The 19590-nt window shown below is 41.3% G+C and overlaps 1 protein-coding gene across 1 annotated transcript in view; it reads right to left on the bottom strand.

Moving 5' to 3' along the window:
- Positions 1-18866, bottom strand: part of LOC134413411 (histone deacetylase 5-like) — a 168745-nt gene extending 149879 nt beyond the window's left edge. Inside the window, exons 1-2 of the mRNA XM_063147590.1 lie at positions 18839-18866; positions 9696-9829 (exon numbers count right to left, since the gene is read on the bottom strand). Of these exons, the coding sequence (XP_063003660.1) occupies positions 9696-9829; positions 18839-18845 (141 nt within the window). The 5' untranslated portion in view covers positions 18846-18866. The remainder of the gene's footprint in view (positions 1-9695; positions 9830-18838) is intronic.
- Between the last annotated feature and the right edge of the window lie 724 nt (positions 18867-19590).

Genomic DNA, 19590 nt, shown 5'->3' with positions numbered 1-19590 from the left:
ACGCAACTTGCAATTGGATACATGGATCTCTGGTCTGCTTTTCTTGAAACCTTGTAAAACTCTCCCTCTTTTTTTATGAATGGTACATACGATGGAAATCGACGATAATTCTATATATGTAAATAAATGCTTAATAATAATAAGTGTTGGGAGCTGCAGAAGACAGCATTGGATTAAAGCCCACCCTTCTCATTAGGGTCTGGATTGTACCTGCTATTTACACTTAAAAATCCATTAACACAGTTGCTAATTGCATTAATGGTGTCATGTTTAGCTTGGCCCGAAGAGAATACAAAAAGAAGCCTTAGGAATATCTGCATTGAAAGACCAAAATCCAAGCTTCGTTTGTAATGGACTGGAAACCTTTGATAAAATATTTGCAAGTAGGGGTGTGCACGGACCCCCCGCTCCACTTCTCTTCCAGATCCACGATTTGTGGATCGGGCCACTCCGCCCCCGCTCCACCTATGTCCGCTCCGTTCCGCTGCGGAGCTCCGGATCCGGATCAGAGCTCCGTTTCCCCCCCCATAGGCTTGCATTGAAAGCTAAAAAAGTATACCACTTTTTTTCTGTTAAAGTTAGAAACCTCAAGTTTGACACCATGACACCTCATGGACGTATACACACGCACACCAAGTTTCAAGCCAATCCCATCATCCCCTGATTTTTGGGGAATTTTTGAAAATCAGGCACTCCATTCACACCCCTTTCGATAGCTCCGTCAATTTGCACGTTAGAAACCTCAAACTCGGCACCATGATAGCTTATCCAGGGATACATATGCACGCCAAGACTCAAGGCAATCCCATCATCCCCTGATTTTTGGCGGGGCTCTAACCTTTTAATTCACCCCAAATCAAGTCCCATTTTACAACTACGTCAATTTGCATGTCAGAAACCTCACCTTTGGTCCCATGACAGCTTACCCATGTGTCCACATGGACGCCAAGTTTCAAGCCAATCCCATCATCCCCGGATTTTTGGGGAATTTATGAAAGTCGGACACCCGAGTATCTGCAGACAGCTCAATGGGCCCATTTCAAAGGAAATCCCAACATGCCATGAATTGGGGAGTAGAGATAAACCTAAATATGAATCTTCTTCCACACTTGAAAAATGTATTTATTTATTTATTTTATTTATTTATTTATTTATTACATTTTTATACCGCCCAATAGCCGAAGCTATTACATTTTTGGAACTTCCAAAAGTCTAAGTGAGCGCAGGAAGGACTTATCCCCTGAGTCAAAGCAAGACACACAAAAACCAAACCATCCATGCGAGGTGGGCAGGGGAGGAGGGAGGGAAGGCAGGCAGGCAGCAGACATTTCTGGGGGCACAAGGAAGTGAGCCAAGGATAGTTTCAAATCCAGTAATGCATATAAAATGGAATAAATAAATAAATAAATAAACAAAGGAGGGGTGAAATTAAAAGCAGCAGTGTTGCTGAATAAACAACAAGAAGAATTTTTTTAAAAAGGCTATATCTGTCTTTTACCAGTAAGAGGGGAGTGGACGTGCCCAAGAGGAGGGGGAATCATCTGCCAATTTGACTGGTCCTGTCTAGGTACCAGTCTTTAAGAAGCAAACGATCACTTCAACTCATGATAGGCATTCACTCCAGTGATTTACGTTTGGAGGGCTCTGATGGCCCTCCAAGGACAGGAGAGTGCACAGAGCACATCCCCAAAGTTAGGGTGGGTAGCAGTGCTGTGCTTTTTCTATCTCTTATTATTGGCTTAGTATATGATTTCAGGTTGTGTTTGTGCATTTGGTGGGGCTACTGTTTTAAAAAACACTGGGAAAAGTCCGTTCAGGCTAAGAAAGAGAAGTTCCCAGAATCCCAAGTTACCCATTTTGCCTAACCCCTCCTCCAACTTTGGGATCATGTGATCATGACTGGGAGTTGACTCTGCCCCTCAGCCCTTCGAAAAAGGTATTATCCCGCTGTTTTACCCGATTTTTCTAAAAATTCTAGCAAGCAAACTGCAGCACGCAGAGAGCTGAGAGTAGGCTCAAAATGACCCCCAGCCACGACTCTCTAAGCACACGAACTTTCAGAAAGATAGCTTTAAAAACAACACAGTTATCCCCTATTATTTTCAGCAATGCAATCCTATGGGCGAAATTTTTCAAAATGGCGATCGGATCGGTCCGCGAAAAGAGAAGCGCTCCGCGTATGGGCGCTTCTCTTCGACGTGCTTCTATGGGTCCCCGGTCTGCTTCTACTCCGCCTCTGGGCAAGGTGGAGCAGGCCAATTCGCTTCTGATTCTCCGCTTCTAATCGGAGCGGAGCACATCCCTATTTGCAAGAGTTGGAAAAAAAATATTTATATGTCTGTGGATTCAGCATATTATGTCGGTGAATTTAGTACACAATACCGTGCTGGCTAGAGAGAAGTAAGAATGATATAATGTTACTGTATTTAGGGAACTAACTAGTAAGAACAGATAGCCCTTATGTCTGACATAAAGAATGCCTTAAATGTATTATGGCCTTGTATGTTCTATATATGTGTTTTTATAAGTAGTATTGTTTTGCTTGTTAAGTTTTGTCTTTTAGTGTAGAAAACAATAAAATTGTTGAACCATCGAAAGACCAAATCCATATTAGGGTAATAATTAGGCCAACTCAAAGATCACCCCCCCCCCAAAAAGCTTTTCAGATCTCTGGATCCCTTCGCTAAGCAAGATGTTACAAAAAGCAGGTTGGGGTGAGAGAGAGGAGGGGGAAAAGGCTGACTCAGTGCTGAAGTCATGAAGTCTGCATGGTCAGAGTCTCCTGATGGAATTCAAATCAGGCTCTGCCAACTGCTGTAATGGTTTCAGGTTACACCTGGAAAGGGTCCTAGGACTGCTGAGATGAAGAAACAAACAAACCATAGTTGATCCTTTTTTTTGGAAAATCTTTTATAAAGTTTCTTCATCCCAGCAGAAAGTATTGCCCTAAAATGGATTTGGGAATTTTTCTTATGGTGAATGGCTTCCTTCGCTTTTTGGTTGAAATACTATTTTTTTTCCTATGCCATCAGACACATTGTGATAGTGTGATATATAGATATTGAAAAAGAGTAGACAACCATGGTTGTCACAAATGACACAGGCAGTGTTGTTGTTTTTGTGTGGATTATCTGCACAAGAGAAGACAGGCCTATATGCCATTCTATGGTGGAGAGGAAGGCCTACACTACCAGAGCTCAGCTGCTGACTAGACTAGTCTGGTCAAAAACTGATTTAATTTGAGGGACCAGAATCTTATCCATCAGCCCCATGGTGAGCCTCCATCAAGTTTCAACATATAAATTTACTTGCCTCCATAAAAATATGAAGAATTTGCTGATCCTGGGAGAAGAAGAGGTGGGACTGGATTCCAGTGCCAAGAAAGTAGTTGTAGAATGGATACTAGCCAAAACAGCAGTTGGGTGAGGGATTCTTTAACCCCAGTGGTCTTTAAGGAGTGGCTGGTTCAAAAGAGACTTGCTTTGGTTCAAAAGAGACTTACTGTGCTGGAAGCACTACATGAACCTGAGCTGTTACTGGCATGGTTGGCTCTGTGTATGAACTGAGAGTCCCTTCAGGATCCTCTGTGGCTTTTCAGGGATCTCTGGGATGCATTGTCATTCATGCAGGGCAAACGTTCCCTAGCCAAGGAGAGCAAAGAATCTTGAGCACCCTTATATCCATCTATCAGGCAAAGGCAACCTTGTTTGAGCTAGTTCAATAGGGAGAGAGTTCTACAAATGTACCTTGGGTTAATGAAGCATCCATATACCCTGTACGTCAGGGTGTGCAAAACCTCTTTCAGCTCTCAGGGGTCGCATTCTAGTTGTGGGCGGGTTGGTGAAAAGAGGAGGCATATGGGAATGGGAGGGGCTTTGTGGGGAATCCCAAAGGACTGGACTCGGACATTTGCAGGACACCACACATGCGAAGAATTCACACTTATGCAAATCTGCACTTGCAAATCTGCAAAATCCCACCCCCAAATGCAAATTTTCAAGCTTAAGCTTATGGGGAGAATGCACATTTTTGGCCAGAGTTTTTTATTATTATTATTATTATTATTATTATTATTTTATTTTACACATTTTTTCTATGACTAGATTCGCATAAATTCTGAAAAGTAAAAAATAATAATAATGGTCTGCATGTCCACAAAACCAGTGTAACATGAGAAAAGCCAGTGTGCTGCATAAGAATGGTGTGACAGCTGGTAATTGCAGTTTGATACATCTGCTGTGCATCAGGTTGGGGAAAGATAGCCCACATGGTTATCAGTGCATACCTGCCATGCAGTAGTTAGAGCTTGATACTTCAGGCCCCTCCTGGCCTTCAGGTTTTTTAAAAAATCACTTTGCTGAAATGAAGCAAAACAAGTCTTCACAACGTGCGGCCATGAAGGCGCTCAAAATGGAGAAGTGTATTGGGAAAGGTGGTGCATTAGGAAAGATCTGGATTTTGTACTGATAAATACCTGGTAGGCCATAATAAATGGTCTGTGGGTTACATTTGGCTTAGGAAGTTATATGCTGGGCAGGACTGAAACAGGATGTGGCTCTTTCAAGCAACTTTACCTTTCTGCACCAACCACTGCCCAAATTCAGGAATCTATTTTTGCTTATTCTGGCAAAATACAGCCATGGTTTTTAAATGCTTCTGTTCTCTCTGCATAAATCTACTCCCTTTTTATGCTTCCAGTACCTTTCCGCCCACCCTACTACCATATTTCTTCAATTCTAAGACACACTTTTTTCCCTATATAAACATCTCTAAAAATGGGGTGCGTCTTAGAATCGCGGGTGTGTCTTAGGGGGTTTTTTTTCTGTTGGTGGTACTGAAATTAGTGTGCGTCTTACAATCGATGGCGTCTTACAATCGAAGAAATACGGTATAGAGACATCTATCAGTATTTACTATCTTGTCCTCCTAATACCATTTTAGCTCTCCCCATGCAATTGCTTACCAGAGAATTAAGAGGGCTGTGCCAAGCTAGAAATCAAGGATATTTCAAACAAATTTCTGGTAACAAACCTTTTAATGTTAGTTCTGTTGCATGAGCCAGAAAGAAACCACTCTCATAAAGATTTGTAGTCCTCGCTAGTATTCCAATGGTAACATTACTTGTTTTCAAAGGCCAATAAACATTTAAGAAAAGGGGCTATTTTTTGCGACTGTCAACAGAACTTGACATAATGAACTGAATTTGGGCTCTCCTCTGCCTGAATAATCAGAATATATTTCCTAACACTTGGACTAAGTCACAAAATGGTCTCCAAAGGAAGTAGTGGAAGCCTCTATTTTCCTTTAGCAACTTAAAGTTGGAACATACCCAAGAATGGAAAATGCAATTTCCACTGTCCAAAGCCTTCTATCTCAATCTGAAACACCTTTATTTAGAAGTACATTACTTCACTTATTGATGTGTGATATCTTTTCCCCTTGAGAAATTTTGCTAATCTGATTAAAATTGTTTCAGCTTCCATTAAATTTCCCCAGATGTTATGCCTGAGAAGGAAGCTTCTCCCTCCTTCCCCCAACTCTCAAATTCACTCCAAATTCTGCTTTAGCTGAAATTTTAGTGTCAACTCTCATTTCAATGGAAGATCTAGCCAACTAAATATGCTCCTTTAGCCTCACAGACTAATTTCTCCACCTCTCTCAATCCTGTAAGAGAATGTGTAGCCGAGGGATAATATCTGAAAAACAGTTGCATAAAATCAAGAGCATACTGTTACTTTGTGGGGAGCATAATAAACTTCATAATTGTTCTTCTGGGACTGATAAAAAAAACACCTTCGTACATCAGGTGATTGATAACGTTCTTTCATTTTCCTTAAATTATATGTATTTTCTTGAAGGAAAGGAAAAGGGATGTGGTATAATATAAATGTTTTTCCTGGAATGCGCTTCAGATGACTGCATAGCAAATCAACGAAGAAACCCCAGGTGGTGGGCACTGTGGAGGACTCCTTCATTTCCATCGAGGGTTATGCATTCTCTAGAAAGGCTAATTAAAATATTTAAGCGGTTGGGGTAATTATTAGTCATTGTAGCACTTTGTCTATTAATCCAGACACTCTAAAGTACCATAAACATCACTGTACTTAAGCAGAGAAAACAACAGTTAGTTTGATTTTAAAAAGACCTTTGGAATGATTTGTAGTCCATTCCTGAGCATATTTACCCAGAACTAAGCCCTACTGAGTTCAATGGGACTTACTTCCTCATAAGTTTGCTTAGGGATTGTAATAATAATAATAATAATAATAATAATAATAATAATAATAATAATAATAATAATTGTTCACAAGAGTATCATATGTTTCAGACCTTGTATTTAAGGACTGGGAAAATGCTATCTCTAACCTATGTATCCCATTGGAAATCTAGATCCACCCACCTCAAAATGTGTTGAGGCATCCTAATATGATCATCCTTAGGGAAATGTGACAAAGTCAATAGCAGAGAAGCAGCAAGCATGTGATGCTCCATATGTGATTGTGCTTCCTAGGGCATATTCGTTCTGCACACATATGAGTACCACACTGATCCCAGAACAATACTGTATAGGAGCTAGAGCTACATCAAAAGATGGGTATTTTCTTTTTATTCTCCCAGCATTTTAACAGTCTATAAATAAATTTTAACTTGGTGTTTTAAATTTGTAATTTTGCATTGCTGCTCTTTTTATCTGGTTGAGCTTTTATATTGTATTTTATATTATGATTTTATACTGTTGCTTTATACTTTGAATGGTTTTAATTTTTGTGAACCGCCCAGAGAGCTCCGGCTGTTGGGCAGTATAGAAATGTAATAAAGAAATAAAGAAATACCTGTGCCTACCATTCAGTAACAGCAGAGGCTGGTGGACATACTATGGTTTCATAACAAGCAAAGGAAAGTGAGGAGGGAAGAAGCAAAATATCCCATGTATGAAAACTAGCAAACAAGGAACACGACCAGGTGAGAGGCATGAGCAAGAAGCAGCAGTAGTCCATTGGGACCTGGGGCCAGCGCTGAACTAAATATTATAGCTTCTGTGCAATGTCTGGCAAAAAGCACTTCCATGTAGTAGATTCTCCAGAAGATCCCACTGAACCACATACCATCTTGACGTGTGGAATCTTTCCACACCAGTATACATGGGCTGACATGACAATTCTCCAAACATATCTACAGGAGATATGGGGCTGGATCCAAATTTATTCATATTTAGAGTAGTCCCATTGAAACCAATGGTATTTAAGTCAGTCATGATTAACTTAACCCCCACTGATTTCAATGGGTCTGCCCCAAGTAGGATTAAATCTGGATCCAACCCCTGCATAGTAAGCAGAGCTATACATTATAGCCCACATATTAAGAAACCATGAAATGGAAGTATTTTTAGAGGCTCCCATGTGTGGTCCATAAGAGGTGGTTTGGCCTTGAGAGGCATGTAGACGAGGAAGCTAGCCTGGTACTCAACCAAAGAATGGCTGGTGGGACTGGATGGCTGTGGAAGATGGAGATATGAAATGAGTCAACCAGCCAAAAGAATAACATAGGTGAGTGTAACTGCATGCAGTAGGTATAGAATTATCCTAAGGGGCTCTAAAACTCAGAAGCCCCTAAGATCAAATGTGTATGGCTACACATTTGATCTGCTTTCACAAGGAATGTTCAAATTCCTACACTCCTGTCCCGTGTGTTGGACACTATAAAGCCAATTCCCGGCACAGCATGTACTGGATTACCAGTCCCATTAATCAAAATATAGGGAACTCATATATCTAGCACCTGGAAGATCCAAGATCTCTGTGAGTATTTCCAAAGATCAGGCAAAGTTGAATGTAGGGAAGTTATACCAATTAAATCAGATGCTAAGTTCTTTGATTAGCACAGGCATAAAATAACTTTTAACACTTAGAATACATTTAAAAAACGATTGTGTAAAAAGAATGTGACATCATCAATCTTGGCTTGCTTAACCAATATCCATCATATTACTATTTTACAGCAAAAACAATCCTTATGGGAACAACTGTGTAAGAACATTATAACAACATAATGATTGACCAAAGAGAGAATCAAAATATTGTTGATTTATGCTGTGATAAAAGTATTGTTCTTAAGACTATTTGAGTCTGTTAGAGTCTAGAGTGCACTCTAAGTGGGAAGACAACCACACTATTTTTTTAATTACACATTTCTTTATAGCTTCACTTGTAAACCTTCTGTCTAATGTAGCCTAGCTGTGTTGAACCAAGCAGGATCACACCGAACCACAACACAAAAACAAAATTAGTCTACTTGTACAAAATAAAATGTACTTTACATGCTCCTTTAAAAATAAAAGAATTGTATTAAGAAAAGGCATTACACACACTTCTAGGCACCATATTGCTTATGTGCACAGGATTCTTTTCCTTCTTATAGTCAACAACAGAGTAGCCGGCTGCAGCCATTTACTAATTCAGTTGGATGATAGCCATTGTGTTAAGGATTGAAGAGTCTGGATTTCATGGGGAGGATACTATAAAAAGCCATACTGAACTAGCAACACCTTTGAAGTTTGCCGATTCCCCAGTCTTTCAGGCAGGGGTAGCAAACGGTGGTCCTCAGACTACTTTCTAAAGCCATCTGCAAATGATCAGTCCAGACCTCTGATAAGGGTGATCTGCCCCTTCCCTGGCAGCCCACTGTGTGAGAAGGAAGAGGAGGAGGGAGAGAAAAAGGCAGAGAAAAAGGACCATAGAAAGGCAGAGGTCCTTTCTACACCTAAGGATTATCCCAGGGAAATGGAGGGATCGTCCCTGCCTGCTCCCGGGATCCTCTGTGTGTCATTTGCATGCACAGGGATAATCTTGGGACAATCCCTGGAAAAAAGGCAGGTATAGAAATGGCTAGAGAGAAAAGGGGGTGGCAGAGAGAGGGGGGGGCTCATCTACAACAAGCAGGATATTCCACTATGAAAGTGGTATGAAAGCGGTATACAAAAGGCAGGAGCCACACTACTGCTTTATAGTGGTATCGAAGTGCACTGGTAACTGTTGGGGCCCATGGACACAGACCATATACCTCTTTCATACTACTTTCATAGTGTTATATCCTGCTTGGTGTAGATGTGTCTATCGGCCCCAACCATTGTCAGTGCCCTTCAATTCCGCTATAAAGCAGTAGTGAGGCCCCTGCCTTTTATATACAGCTTTCATTCCACTTTCATAGTGGAATATCCTGCTTGGTATAGATAAGCCCAGAGAGAGAGGTGGCAGAAAGTCCACCCCCATTTTGGCTCTAGCCCCACTCACCACCATAATGCAACTTGCAACAGAATATTCCACAGCTGATGCGGCCCTCAACGGGGGGGGGGAGGTTTGTCCTCCTTTTCTTCTGCTGCACTGACAGAACTGTACCCTCCACTGAAACAGTTGGAATGTGGTTTGAACCTGCTGATCTGGGTACTCTATTTATGCATCGAAATGTTCTCATGGAACCAGTGTGTCATGGATGGAGTCTCAAAAGGAAAGACATAACTTTGTCAGTTCTTTTTGTGAGCAATATGAGCACAAAGAGTCCATAGCACACTTGTCTCATGAAGTACAAGGGGTATTCCCATACTATCTGCTTGGTGCTTACGGACGGAAGAGAAGATTATAGTATGCATATTGCGACGCTTAAGCCTAAATATATTTGTGTGGTCATGATTTGATTACCTCACATTTATTTAGCAACCCGCTTTCTTGCAGCCTTGACCAGATGCTTTGTATTCTTCCGGCATGCTCAGGATGGTTGGTGTAACTGCCACACATACACTGGTGCTTCAGCATTAGCGCGTCATACACAACACCTTCAGTACAAAGAGAATATAACAGGAAACGATAAGTAATGATAAGGAAATGATAAGGAAAACTAAAACACATTCTACATAATGATTTACCTTTCCAGAAACTACGTCTTGCAATGAAAATACACGAATGTCTCTCAGTCTCTTTAAATTTTGTTTAAATCACAGGCATCTGGAGTGGAGGAGAATCTAGATCAGGAGTTTAGTGTGGGCGTAGCCCTTTTCTCCATGCCACTTCTCCAGTGAACATACCCCCTGAAGCTGTTCTTTGCCCCTATAGCAAATATATATAGACAAAATACGTATGAGCCAGGCCCATAGGTTTTTGCTAGGGTGAGAAGTAGAAGCTTCATGCGTGTGGGATGTCCCAGTGGCGCTATTATGGCAGGACTTTGAGGCAGTTGTCTGGAGCCCCATTCAGTAGAATATGCAGGAGGTCCCCAAATGCAGCAGGGCTGGCTTATTGCACTTTGAAGTGAAGTAATACACATTGCCATGTAAAGAAAGATGTGAATCATATAAATTACCTAACTGCACTACAGGATAGGGATGTCAGGGAAATCCATTTGGGGGTGGAGTTTGATGGGTTTTTCTAGGCTAGCACCCCACCCCACCCCTGGACTTTATTTCATTCCTGCTGCCATGCCTGACTTGATCTGCAGCAAATTGGGCCAGTTCATGGATTTTCCAGGACTGTCAGAGGATTATTTATTTATTTAAATAAATAAATGTTTTGCGGGGGGGGAGGTTTTGCAATTTGTGCAAATTTCTGGTCAATTCGTACAAATTACTGCCAAATTTGCACAAATTATGGCTGATTTTGCGCAAATTACATCTGAATTTGTAGGATGTACTTTTTTCCAAATTTGGCCATAATTTGTTCAAATTGCTCAGAAACTCCGAGTAAAAAAAAAGAACTGGACTGCCCAGCAACAGACATCCCTACCACAGGGATGTCTACTGGGGAAAATGATATGAGGGAAATTCTACAGTTATTCTGAATTGCCCCGGCCCTATGGCAGATATTTGAATGAAATTTAAAGAGATGGGGATGCATTCATATATCTCCATCCTAATGTGTAGTCTGGACCTAAGATTCATGAAAAATCCACCCTACGCAAACAGCACATGAGAGCGGTGGCCAAACATCTTGAATGGATGGATAAGATCCAATGTGAAAGATAAAATATGAGCAACTGGAGATTACCACAATGGCGGTAGAAGATGTGTGGTTAGGGGGTATGGGAAAATACCTAAATGCACTCATGTGTCTCATTGATCAAATGCATGTGCCTTTTTGCTGGATCGTTTCTCCTTTTGTCACTCCCCCACCCTTCCCACACACGCACATGCAACATATGGTTACATCCAAAATGTTGACATTTAGATCAAGAATGTATACACAGAAAGCAAATGATATTATTACATAATTTCAGGGCAACCCCATCCTCAGCACAAGCGTGCACCATGAGCAGAACAAATTAAGATGTGTCGTGTCACAAGTGCTGGTTTGCAACAGCATGTTGAGATAACTCAAACACAGCTGCTATACCTTAGGAGAAGGTCCACACAGATTTCTCCCAACTATGGAAGCAACTTTCTTCCCAATCTCAAGAATGGTAAGGGATGTACAAGCAAAACTCAATTTCATCAAAGTTCTCCAAAATCCAACTCAATGCTCATTCCAACTTGTATGCATCCCAGATTGCAACTCTTATAGTTGTTGTTTGCATGAAAATTCATATATATATATATATATATATATATATATATATATATATATTCATGTGCATTTTTTCCAAATATGCGGATCGATTGTGCCTATGTCTGAAATGTATGCATTGGTCTCCTAGTGATTAAAGCATGTTTGTGCATATTTTTCAAGCACATTTTCAAAACATATGAGTGCTGTCAAATGCATTTGCGGGGGGCGGGGAGGCAGTGTCCATAAATCACATTGCAAGCCTGGAAATCCATGAACTGCAACCCCAAATTTCATTCCAGTCCATGTTTGGTCCAGAACATGTGAACTGCATAAATCCTGACCAAAACATACTGAAATGTACATCCCTAATCAGGGCTACTCCTAATGTTCCATTTAGGGCATGTGATTTCCCACACACATACACACAACGGGATTAGGCCTTAACCCCCTGCAGTTCTGGGTCACTTCTGATTGTCTTCTGCACATCTAACTGCAAACTGTACTGTTGTTGAACTAACCATTTTATTTATTTTATTTATTTATTACATTTTTATACTGCCCAAAAGCTGAAGCTCTCTGGCGGTTCACAAAAATTAAAACCATTAAGAACATAATAAAACATCCAACAATCTAAAAACCCAAATACAAAATACAATATAAAAAGCACAACCAGGATAAAACCACACAGCAGAAATTGATATAGGATTAAAATACAGAATTAAAACAGTAAAGTTTAAATTTAGGTGTTATAGGGTCATTTACAGTAGTTAAACATTTTGACAGGCTATGGTACTAATATGACTTGAAAATTCAGGCTCTTCAGGTTTCATTTAGCAATTTAGATATACATATGAATACTGCTGTACCTGGAATAATACAGGTGACTGTACAGGGCTGGCTCCTTTGGTGGCCCCCCTCTTATGTCGGGGCACTCCCTTGAGTCCTGATGGGTTTGCCTAAAATGCCTGGGGAGTTTGGAAGTGCCATTTAAATGTCCCGCTATGTCCTAGAGTGATACTATGTTGGGGATATCCACGGGCTTTACAGGAAATTCCAACGACAGCTCCAACCAACCAATACTCAAAAGGGGGGGCAGGACAGGCATCCATGTTGGACCCTGCCAAGATTCTGGGACCCTAGCAACTGTTCAGGTATGCTAAATTCCGGCCCTGTGATGGTAGCGAAAGCTGCTTTTAAGTCTGCTATTGAAATATTTATTTATTTATTTATTTATTGCATTTATATACTGCTCCCATAGCCAGGGCTCTCTGGGCGGTTTACAGTCCTAATAGTATATTCATTTCCCCCAACTAGAACAAAGGGCAAATGTGGTGTAGTGACTAGAGTGTTGGACTGGGATTCAGGAGATCTGAGTTCTATTCCTCACTTGGCCATGAAGCTCATTGGGTGACTTTGGGCCAATCGCAGACTCTCAGCCTAACCTACCTCACAGGCTGAGGATAAAAATGAAGAGGAGAAGGACCATCTGAGCCACCTTGAGTTCCTTGCAAGAGGAAACAGACAGGATATAAACCACCCAGAGAGCTTGTGAACCACCCAGGGAGCTTCGGCTATTGGGCGGTATAGAAATGTAATAAATAAATAAATAAAATATAAATGTAATAATAAATTTTAAAAAAAAATTAATGGCTGCTTTGAAGGGTCCCTTGGCATAGTGCCCTTTGGTGAGGTTCCCTCACAACACCATCCTGTGTGTGACTACTCAGAAAGAAGTCCCAGCGAGTTCAATGGGACTTACTCCAAAAGAAGTGTGCAGCTCTGGAATTAGTTTGTCTCTAAACGAATAATTAATTCAGCATGGATCATGTCAAATGCTGTGATCTGGGGCTCTGTCAGAAACATTTCAACTCAAACTTTTAAATGGTAAAAAAATACTCAGTCTCACTCCTAACTGCATAATGTCTGATGAAGAGGATTCCTTGGTTTAAAATGAAATCTGAATGCACTTTTTTCTCTCCCTACATTCACTTCAAACATCTAAATTGATTTAGGATGTGCAAATAATTCACTTCTGCAGCTGTGGGTCACACAGCACGTGTGCTACAGTACCACAACATAGCAACAGAGCTGCCTACTAAAAATAGACTGTAGGATTCCCTAACATGATCCAGCCAAACCTACCCCACCCCCAAAAAGTAAAGAGAGAAGAGACAACTGTTTTCAATTGCTGGCTGCTGTGGAATGTTAGTGGAAGATAATTATTCAGCTCGGAATGTTGTCTTCCTTCAAGCCAATGGCAAAATTCCCCGCTGAAATCGGAAGGGCCAAGATTTTAACTTGCTGTTTCTTTTTCTGCAACCCTCTTTTCTTTTTTTTAAAGTCAGGTTCTCATCTAATTAGTGTAAATCACGAACTTGCATCCACATATGTCAGGGTGGAAATTAGCCTCCAGAGAGAAATATACATTTATTTTAACGCATAACTTTATTATCCTTAAGGCTCACAGTGGGTGACAACTTTTATGAACGTTCATTGACAATGTGGATATAGAGCTGAATGATCCCAAGCTCCACCTTCACTGACAAATGCCGGCCCGAGTGAAATGTTTTACTCTACTGTCAGAAAACGGCCAGACTATGTGCGCTAGCTGACTTTAGTTGCCATTAATGCATGCATGCATTTAACGGATCACCTACTTTGGGCCTTTTTAATTAGCTGTGTGGAGGTGATTGTGCAAGGAAACTCTTTCACTAGGCCCTTCCCTGTGGAAGCCTGTGCATGGTTCAGAGAAATGAGGAAGCAGTGTTATTTGTTGAGACGCACATAAAAAAAAGAAAATACTACCACTTCCAAAATCAGTAGCAGAGAACATGCTTTGCATGCAGAAGGTTCCATAAGAACTTAAGCAGAGCCCTGCTGGATCAGACCAAGGGTCTATCTAGCCCAGCACTCTGATCACAGAGTGGCCAACCAGCTGTTGACCAGAAACACACAAGCATAATATGAGTGCAACAGTACCCTCCCATCCATGTTCCCCATCAACATAGGCATACTGCCTCTGTTACTGGAGATAGCAGATAGCCATCTGGATTAGTAGCCATTGATAGCCTTCTCCTCCAGGTTCAAATCTCCAACATCTCAAGGTAGGGTTGAGAAAGAATTATCACTGAAACCCCAGACAGCCAATCAGTATAGATCAGGGGTGCACAACCTTTGCAGCCCCAAGGGCCACATCAGGTGCCTACTAAGGTAGCAGGAGCCATACACACCCTTCTCGTACTAATCTCAACAGAAACAGATCTTAGTCTTGCAGCAACATCAAGATTTCAAAAGAAAAATGTTGAAGAAGACCACTTCCTCCATTCACAACAATAATGTATTCATTGTATTTAATGGCACTGAAATTCGGTCATTCAAAATCCCTAGTTGACAGTAGTGCAAGTGGTAGGTTTTAGAGGCTTCAGAAAGCTCTATATCATGTACATTTAAAAACACACACACAGTCTCTGGGATGCAAAAATCAGGAAAATAATAAAATGGGATTTAAAATGAGATCAAAACTAGGGCTATGCTAGTTTGTCTCCTCTGAATGAATACTTAGAGGCAGTAATGGGCTGGATGAGGATAAACAAACTGAAGCTGAATCCAGACAAGATGGAGGTGCTTGCTGTCAAAGGCCACAACTTGGGTTTGGAGGTGTGTCAACTGGTTCTGGATGGGGTTACACTACCCCTGAAAGACTGTGTTCACAGCTTGGGGTTTCTTCTGGATCCGTCGCTCCAAATGACAGCCCAGATAGATGCTACGGCCAGGAGTGCCTACTATCAGCTTCGGCTGATACGCCAGCTGCGCCCCTTCCTAGACTTGGAAGACCTAAAGACGGTAGTGCACGCACTGGTAACTTCAAGGCTCGACTTCTGCAATGCGCTCTACATAGGGCTACCTTTGTGCCTAGTCCAGAAACTTCAACTAGTTCAAAATATGGCAGCCAGGTTGGTACACCTAGGGGTGACCACATTACACCAGTTTTAAAATCTCTTCACTGGCTGCCAATTAGTTTCCGGGTGAAGTACGAAGTGTTAGTTATCACTTTTAAAGCCCTACATAGTTTGGGTCGAGGCTACCTGCGGGATCGCCTTCTCCCCTACAATCCACCCCGCACACTCAGGTCCTCTGGGAAGAATTTACTCCAGCCAACAAAAACAAGGCTGACAACTATTACCCAGAGGACCTTTTCTTCTGCCGGTCCCAGTTTGTGGAATGGCTTGCCGGGAGAGATTCATCACTTAACAGTCTTCCAGAATTTAAGAAAGCCATAGACTGATCTCTTCTGGCAGGCCTACCCAGTTGAATTTTAAGATGCCTTTTTAATAATGTGCTGCTTTTAATAATGTACCCTATTTCTTCGATTCTAAGACACACTTTTTCCCCATATAAACATCTCTAAAAATGGGATGCGTCTTAGAATCGCGGGTGTGTCTTAGGTTTTTTTTTTCTGTTGGTGGTACTGAAATTAGTGTGTGTCTTACAATCGATGGCGTCTTACAATCGAAGAAAAACAGTATTAGTTTTAAATGTTTTAATTAGTTATATTATTTTATGGTGTTTGCATTTGTGTTGTACCCTGCCTTGATCCCAAAGCAAGAAGCTGAGTGGAAGTGGACCAATTTGGCCCATCTCAGTCCAAATCCAGTTCAGGACCAGATTGAGCCTCCTTGGACTGAAGCAGCCAAATCACTATGGGGCAATTCGGCCCCTGCCCGCTTGCCCACCCGCAGGACTTATCTGGGGCCTCCATGTGTGCTGGTGAGCCACCCAGCCTCCTCTCTGGACTGCTGTAGATTTGGTGTTGTAAACTACGGCAACTGGAATTTCCAGCTGCAGTATTTTACAACACTAAATCCAAGGCAGTCCAGAGAGGAGGCTGGGTGGCTCACCAGCACACATGGAGGCCCCAGGTAAGTCCTGCGGCATCGGCATATGCATAGGCCTCCAATAAAACTCACTCACCCCCTCCTCTCCCAGCCACTGATCCCCACCTGCCCATGGGACTTACCTGAGGCCTCCATGCATGACAGTGAGCCTGGCCTCCTCTCCAGCCTTCGTAGTTTACAATACTAAATCAACAGCAGTCCAGAGAGGTGGCTGGGTGGAGACCTTAGGTAAGTCCCATGGGTCGGCGGGTGGGCAGACGAGCAAGTGGGTAGTGGCTGGAAAGGATCAGGTGGAAGCAGCTGGGAGGGGGATTGAAATTGACTCCCGGTGGGCCTCATACCCAGCCTTCCCAGGAAACCCCAGCAGCCAGCCCTGCTTCAGATTCAGATACAAATCCAAAATATGGTGATCGAAGACCGAGGCACCCCAAATCAAATTGGGGCCAGTTTGGAAGCCCTGAATTGGCCTCCAAATCGAATCACGGGGAGCTGTGCACAGCCCTAATCAAAACCCAGTAAATTTTGAGGGGGGGGGGGTGAGGGTAGGGTGACCATATTTTGGAAACCAAAAAGGAGGACAACATGGTTGCCCCCTAGGGGGTGAGTCCAGTACCAAGGGGGCGTGCCCACCCGAACATAGCCTTGGTCACATGTCTGATTTTACAGCACACATTTAAGACAAATCTGGTCTACATAACATCTTAATGTTAAAATCACTGAAATAAAGAACAAGTGAGAGATTCAATGTATCTGAAATTAACTTCAATCACTCCTACTTTGGTAGGTTTTGCTGTACTTTGAAGCTTTTGCTATACTCTGTGTGTTACATTCTCCCCTTCCCTCAAATATCTTTTCTGACTGTATCTTCACTCATTGCAAGCTGTTGTTGTTGTTAACAGGGTTTGCTACTGCCCCCAGATCTGTTTCAAATTTGGTACAGCTAAAGCTCTACCTAAAAGCTTTCATGGTGCCAACTTTCATCTCTTTATCTTTAAAAATGACAGTTTAAAAATAATAATTTTAAAACCTAATTTTAAAAAAAATTCCTAAAAAATCAATGGATGAACAGATCTGTTTCAAATTTGGTGTGGCTAAAGCTCTACCTAATTCCTATCATGGTACAAAGTTTCATCTCTTTATCTTTAAAAATGATGATTTTAAAAACAATATTTTTAAAACCTCAATTTTTAAAAAATTCCTAAAAAATCAATGGATGAACGGATCTGTTTCAAATTTGGTGTGGCTAAAGCTCTACCTAAATCCTTTCATGGTGCAAAGTTTCATCTCTTTATCTTTAAAAATGACAATTTAAAAAATAATAATTTAAAAACCTCAACTTTTAAAAAAAATCCTAAAAAATCAATGGATGAACGGATCTGTTTCAAATTTGGTATGACTAAATCCCTTCCTAAGAGCTACCATTGTGCAAAGTTTCATGTCTTTATCTTAAAAAATGACAGAGTTATAAGCATTTTTGTTAATTCCCATAAGAGCTGCTCTTTGAAAAAAATCCGGATTTCCCCTCTCCATCCCGGATCTGCTATTAAAAATCTGGGCAAATCCAGGCAAATCCGGTCATATGGTCATCCTAGGTGAGGGTTATATAATTGTGGGCCAATTTAAATACATTTCAAATATCCTTCATCATGGATATTGCATGAGTTTTTGTAACAAGGATTCAACTTCCCTTGAAATAATTTCTTTGTCATCATAAATAAGTGCCTTTCATGACCTATGTTTACTGTACCCCTCCCCCAATACAATTCAATGACAGGGAACATGAGGAACTTCAAGAGGAAAAACAAAACTCTCTGTAATTCAAACACCATATGTACCCAGTAGAACATCTTCATCTGTAAATACCCCAAGCAAATGCCAATAATTCTTTGCTGATAGCAGGTGTCACTTTCCAGGTAATTTGTGTTTCAACCATGGTTTTGTTTGTCACGGTGAAGAAAAAACACTTTTTGCATCAGTGGAGGCTAATTGTGGATATCAGAATTATATATCCCAGTCATGCTACTTATGACTACTTATGAGAGATCTCGTTTCAACTTGGTGGTGGTCTCAGAAGAGACAAAAAAAAATAAAAAAATAGGCAGAACAAAATGTGGACTAGAGAGAGAAAAGAAAGGAAAATGGTAAAAGGCTCTAGAGCACCCAAAATGCACCTGTTGCTTGACTGCTAAAGCTAGTCAACAGCGTTAATTTATGAGTGTGTGAATATTATCCCTTATCAGCTGCACTAGTTGACTTGAAGCCAATTTAAGGCCATAAAGTGCAGTAGGATTGAGGGTAAAAATGAATGCATTACTACAGCTACAAGAGGCATTCATGGCATTTAAATCAATTGATCCTACTTGAACCATGCATTCATTCTGCTTCTTAACTGGAGTCTTTAGGGAATCCTACCAGTCATGAGGGTGTGCTGTATGGGCTGATCCACTGCTGGGTGAGGTAATGCAGGAGTTGCTGGAGAAGACTGTGCCCTGGCAATGGGCTGACGTTTATCTAATTGTGCCACGCCAACCGTCGCCATCTGAGCCCGGTACATTTGCAACTGCTGGATACGCCGACGCTCCAGGATCTGCTGTTGTCAGGAAGGAAGCACAGTAGAAAGAAATGTGAGAAGGGATCAAGCAGAACACTGAGGGAAATGTGTCAACAAATTAAGTTCATTAGGTCAGAGCTCTAATAAACAAGTGTGGACAAAGTTTCACCTAAGAGCTACTCAATAAATCTATCCAACAGATGTGTTCACACTGACTCTGATTGCCTACACATCTTGCTAGTCCCAGCATAAGTTCAGCATCTCTAAAAGGTGAATGTGGTTGGAAACTATCCTTATGGAAATGCAGGTCCTGGAAAGACATTCAATAACAATATCTCCAATAAAACCAAGTTATCAATACAGAAAGCATCATCCAATATAGCTTCAAGGAGATTATTGGATAAGGCAGAAGGTACAGAATATAATGGGTTCGATCCAACTTTAGTCATACTTAGAGTAGTCCCTCTGAAATCACCAAGATTTTAGTTATTCCTCTGTATACCTAAGGCCTAATCTACACCAAGCAGGATATTGCACTATGAAAGTGGTATATAAAAGGCAGGAGCCACACTACTGCTTTTAAGCAGTATTGAAGTGCACTGACAATGGTTGG

The sequence above is a fragment of the Elgaria multicarinata genome, chromosome 1, assembly GCF_023053635.1.
Source record: "Elgaria multicarinata webbii isolate HBS135686 ecotype San Diego chromosome 1, rElgMul1.1.pri, whole genome shotgun sequence".
NCBI lineage: Eukaryota > Metazoa > Chordata > Lepidosauria > Squamata > Anguidae > Elgaria > Elgaria multicarinata.
The sequence above is the reverse complement of the archived record's forward strand: the minus strand, read 5'-3'. Positions and strand labels throughout refer to the sequence as shown.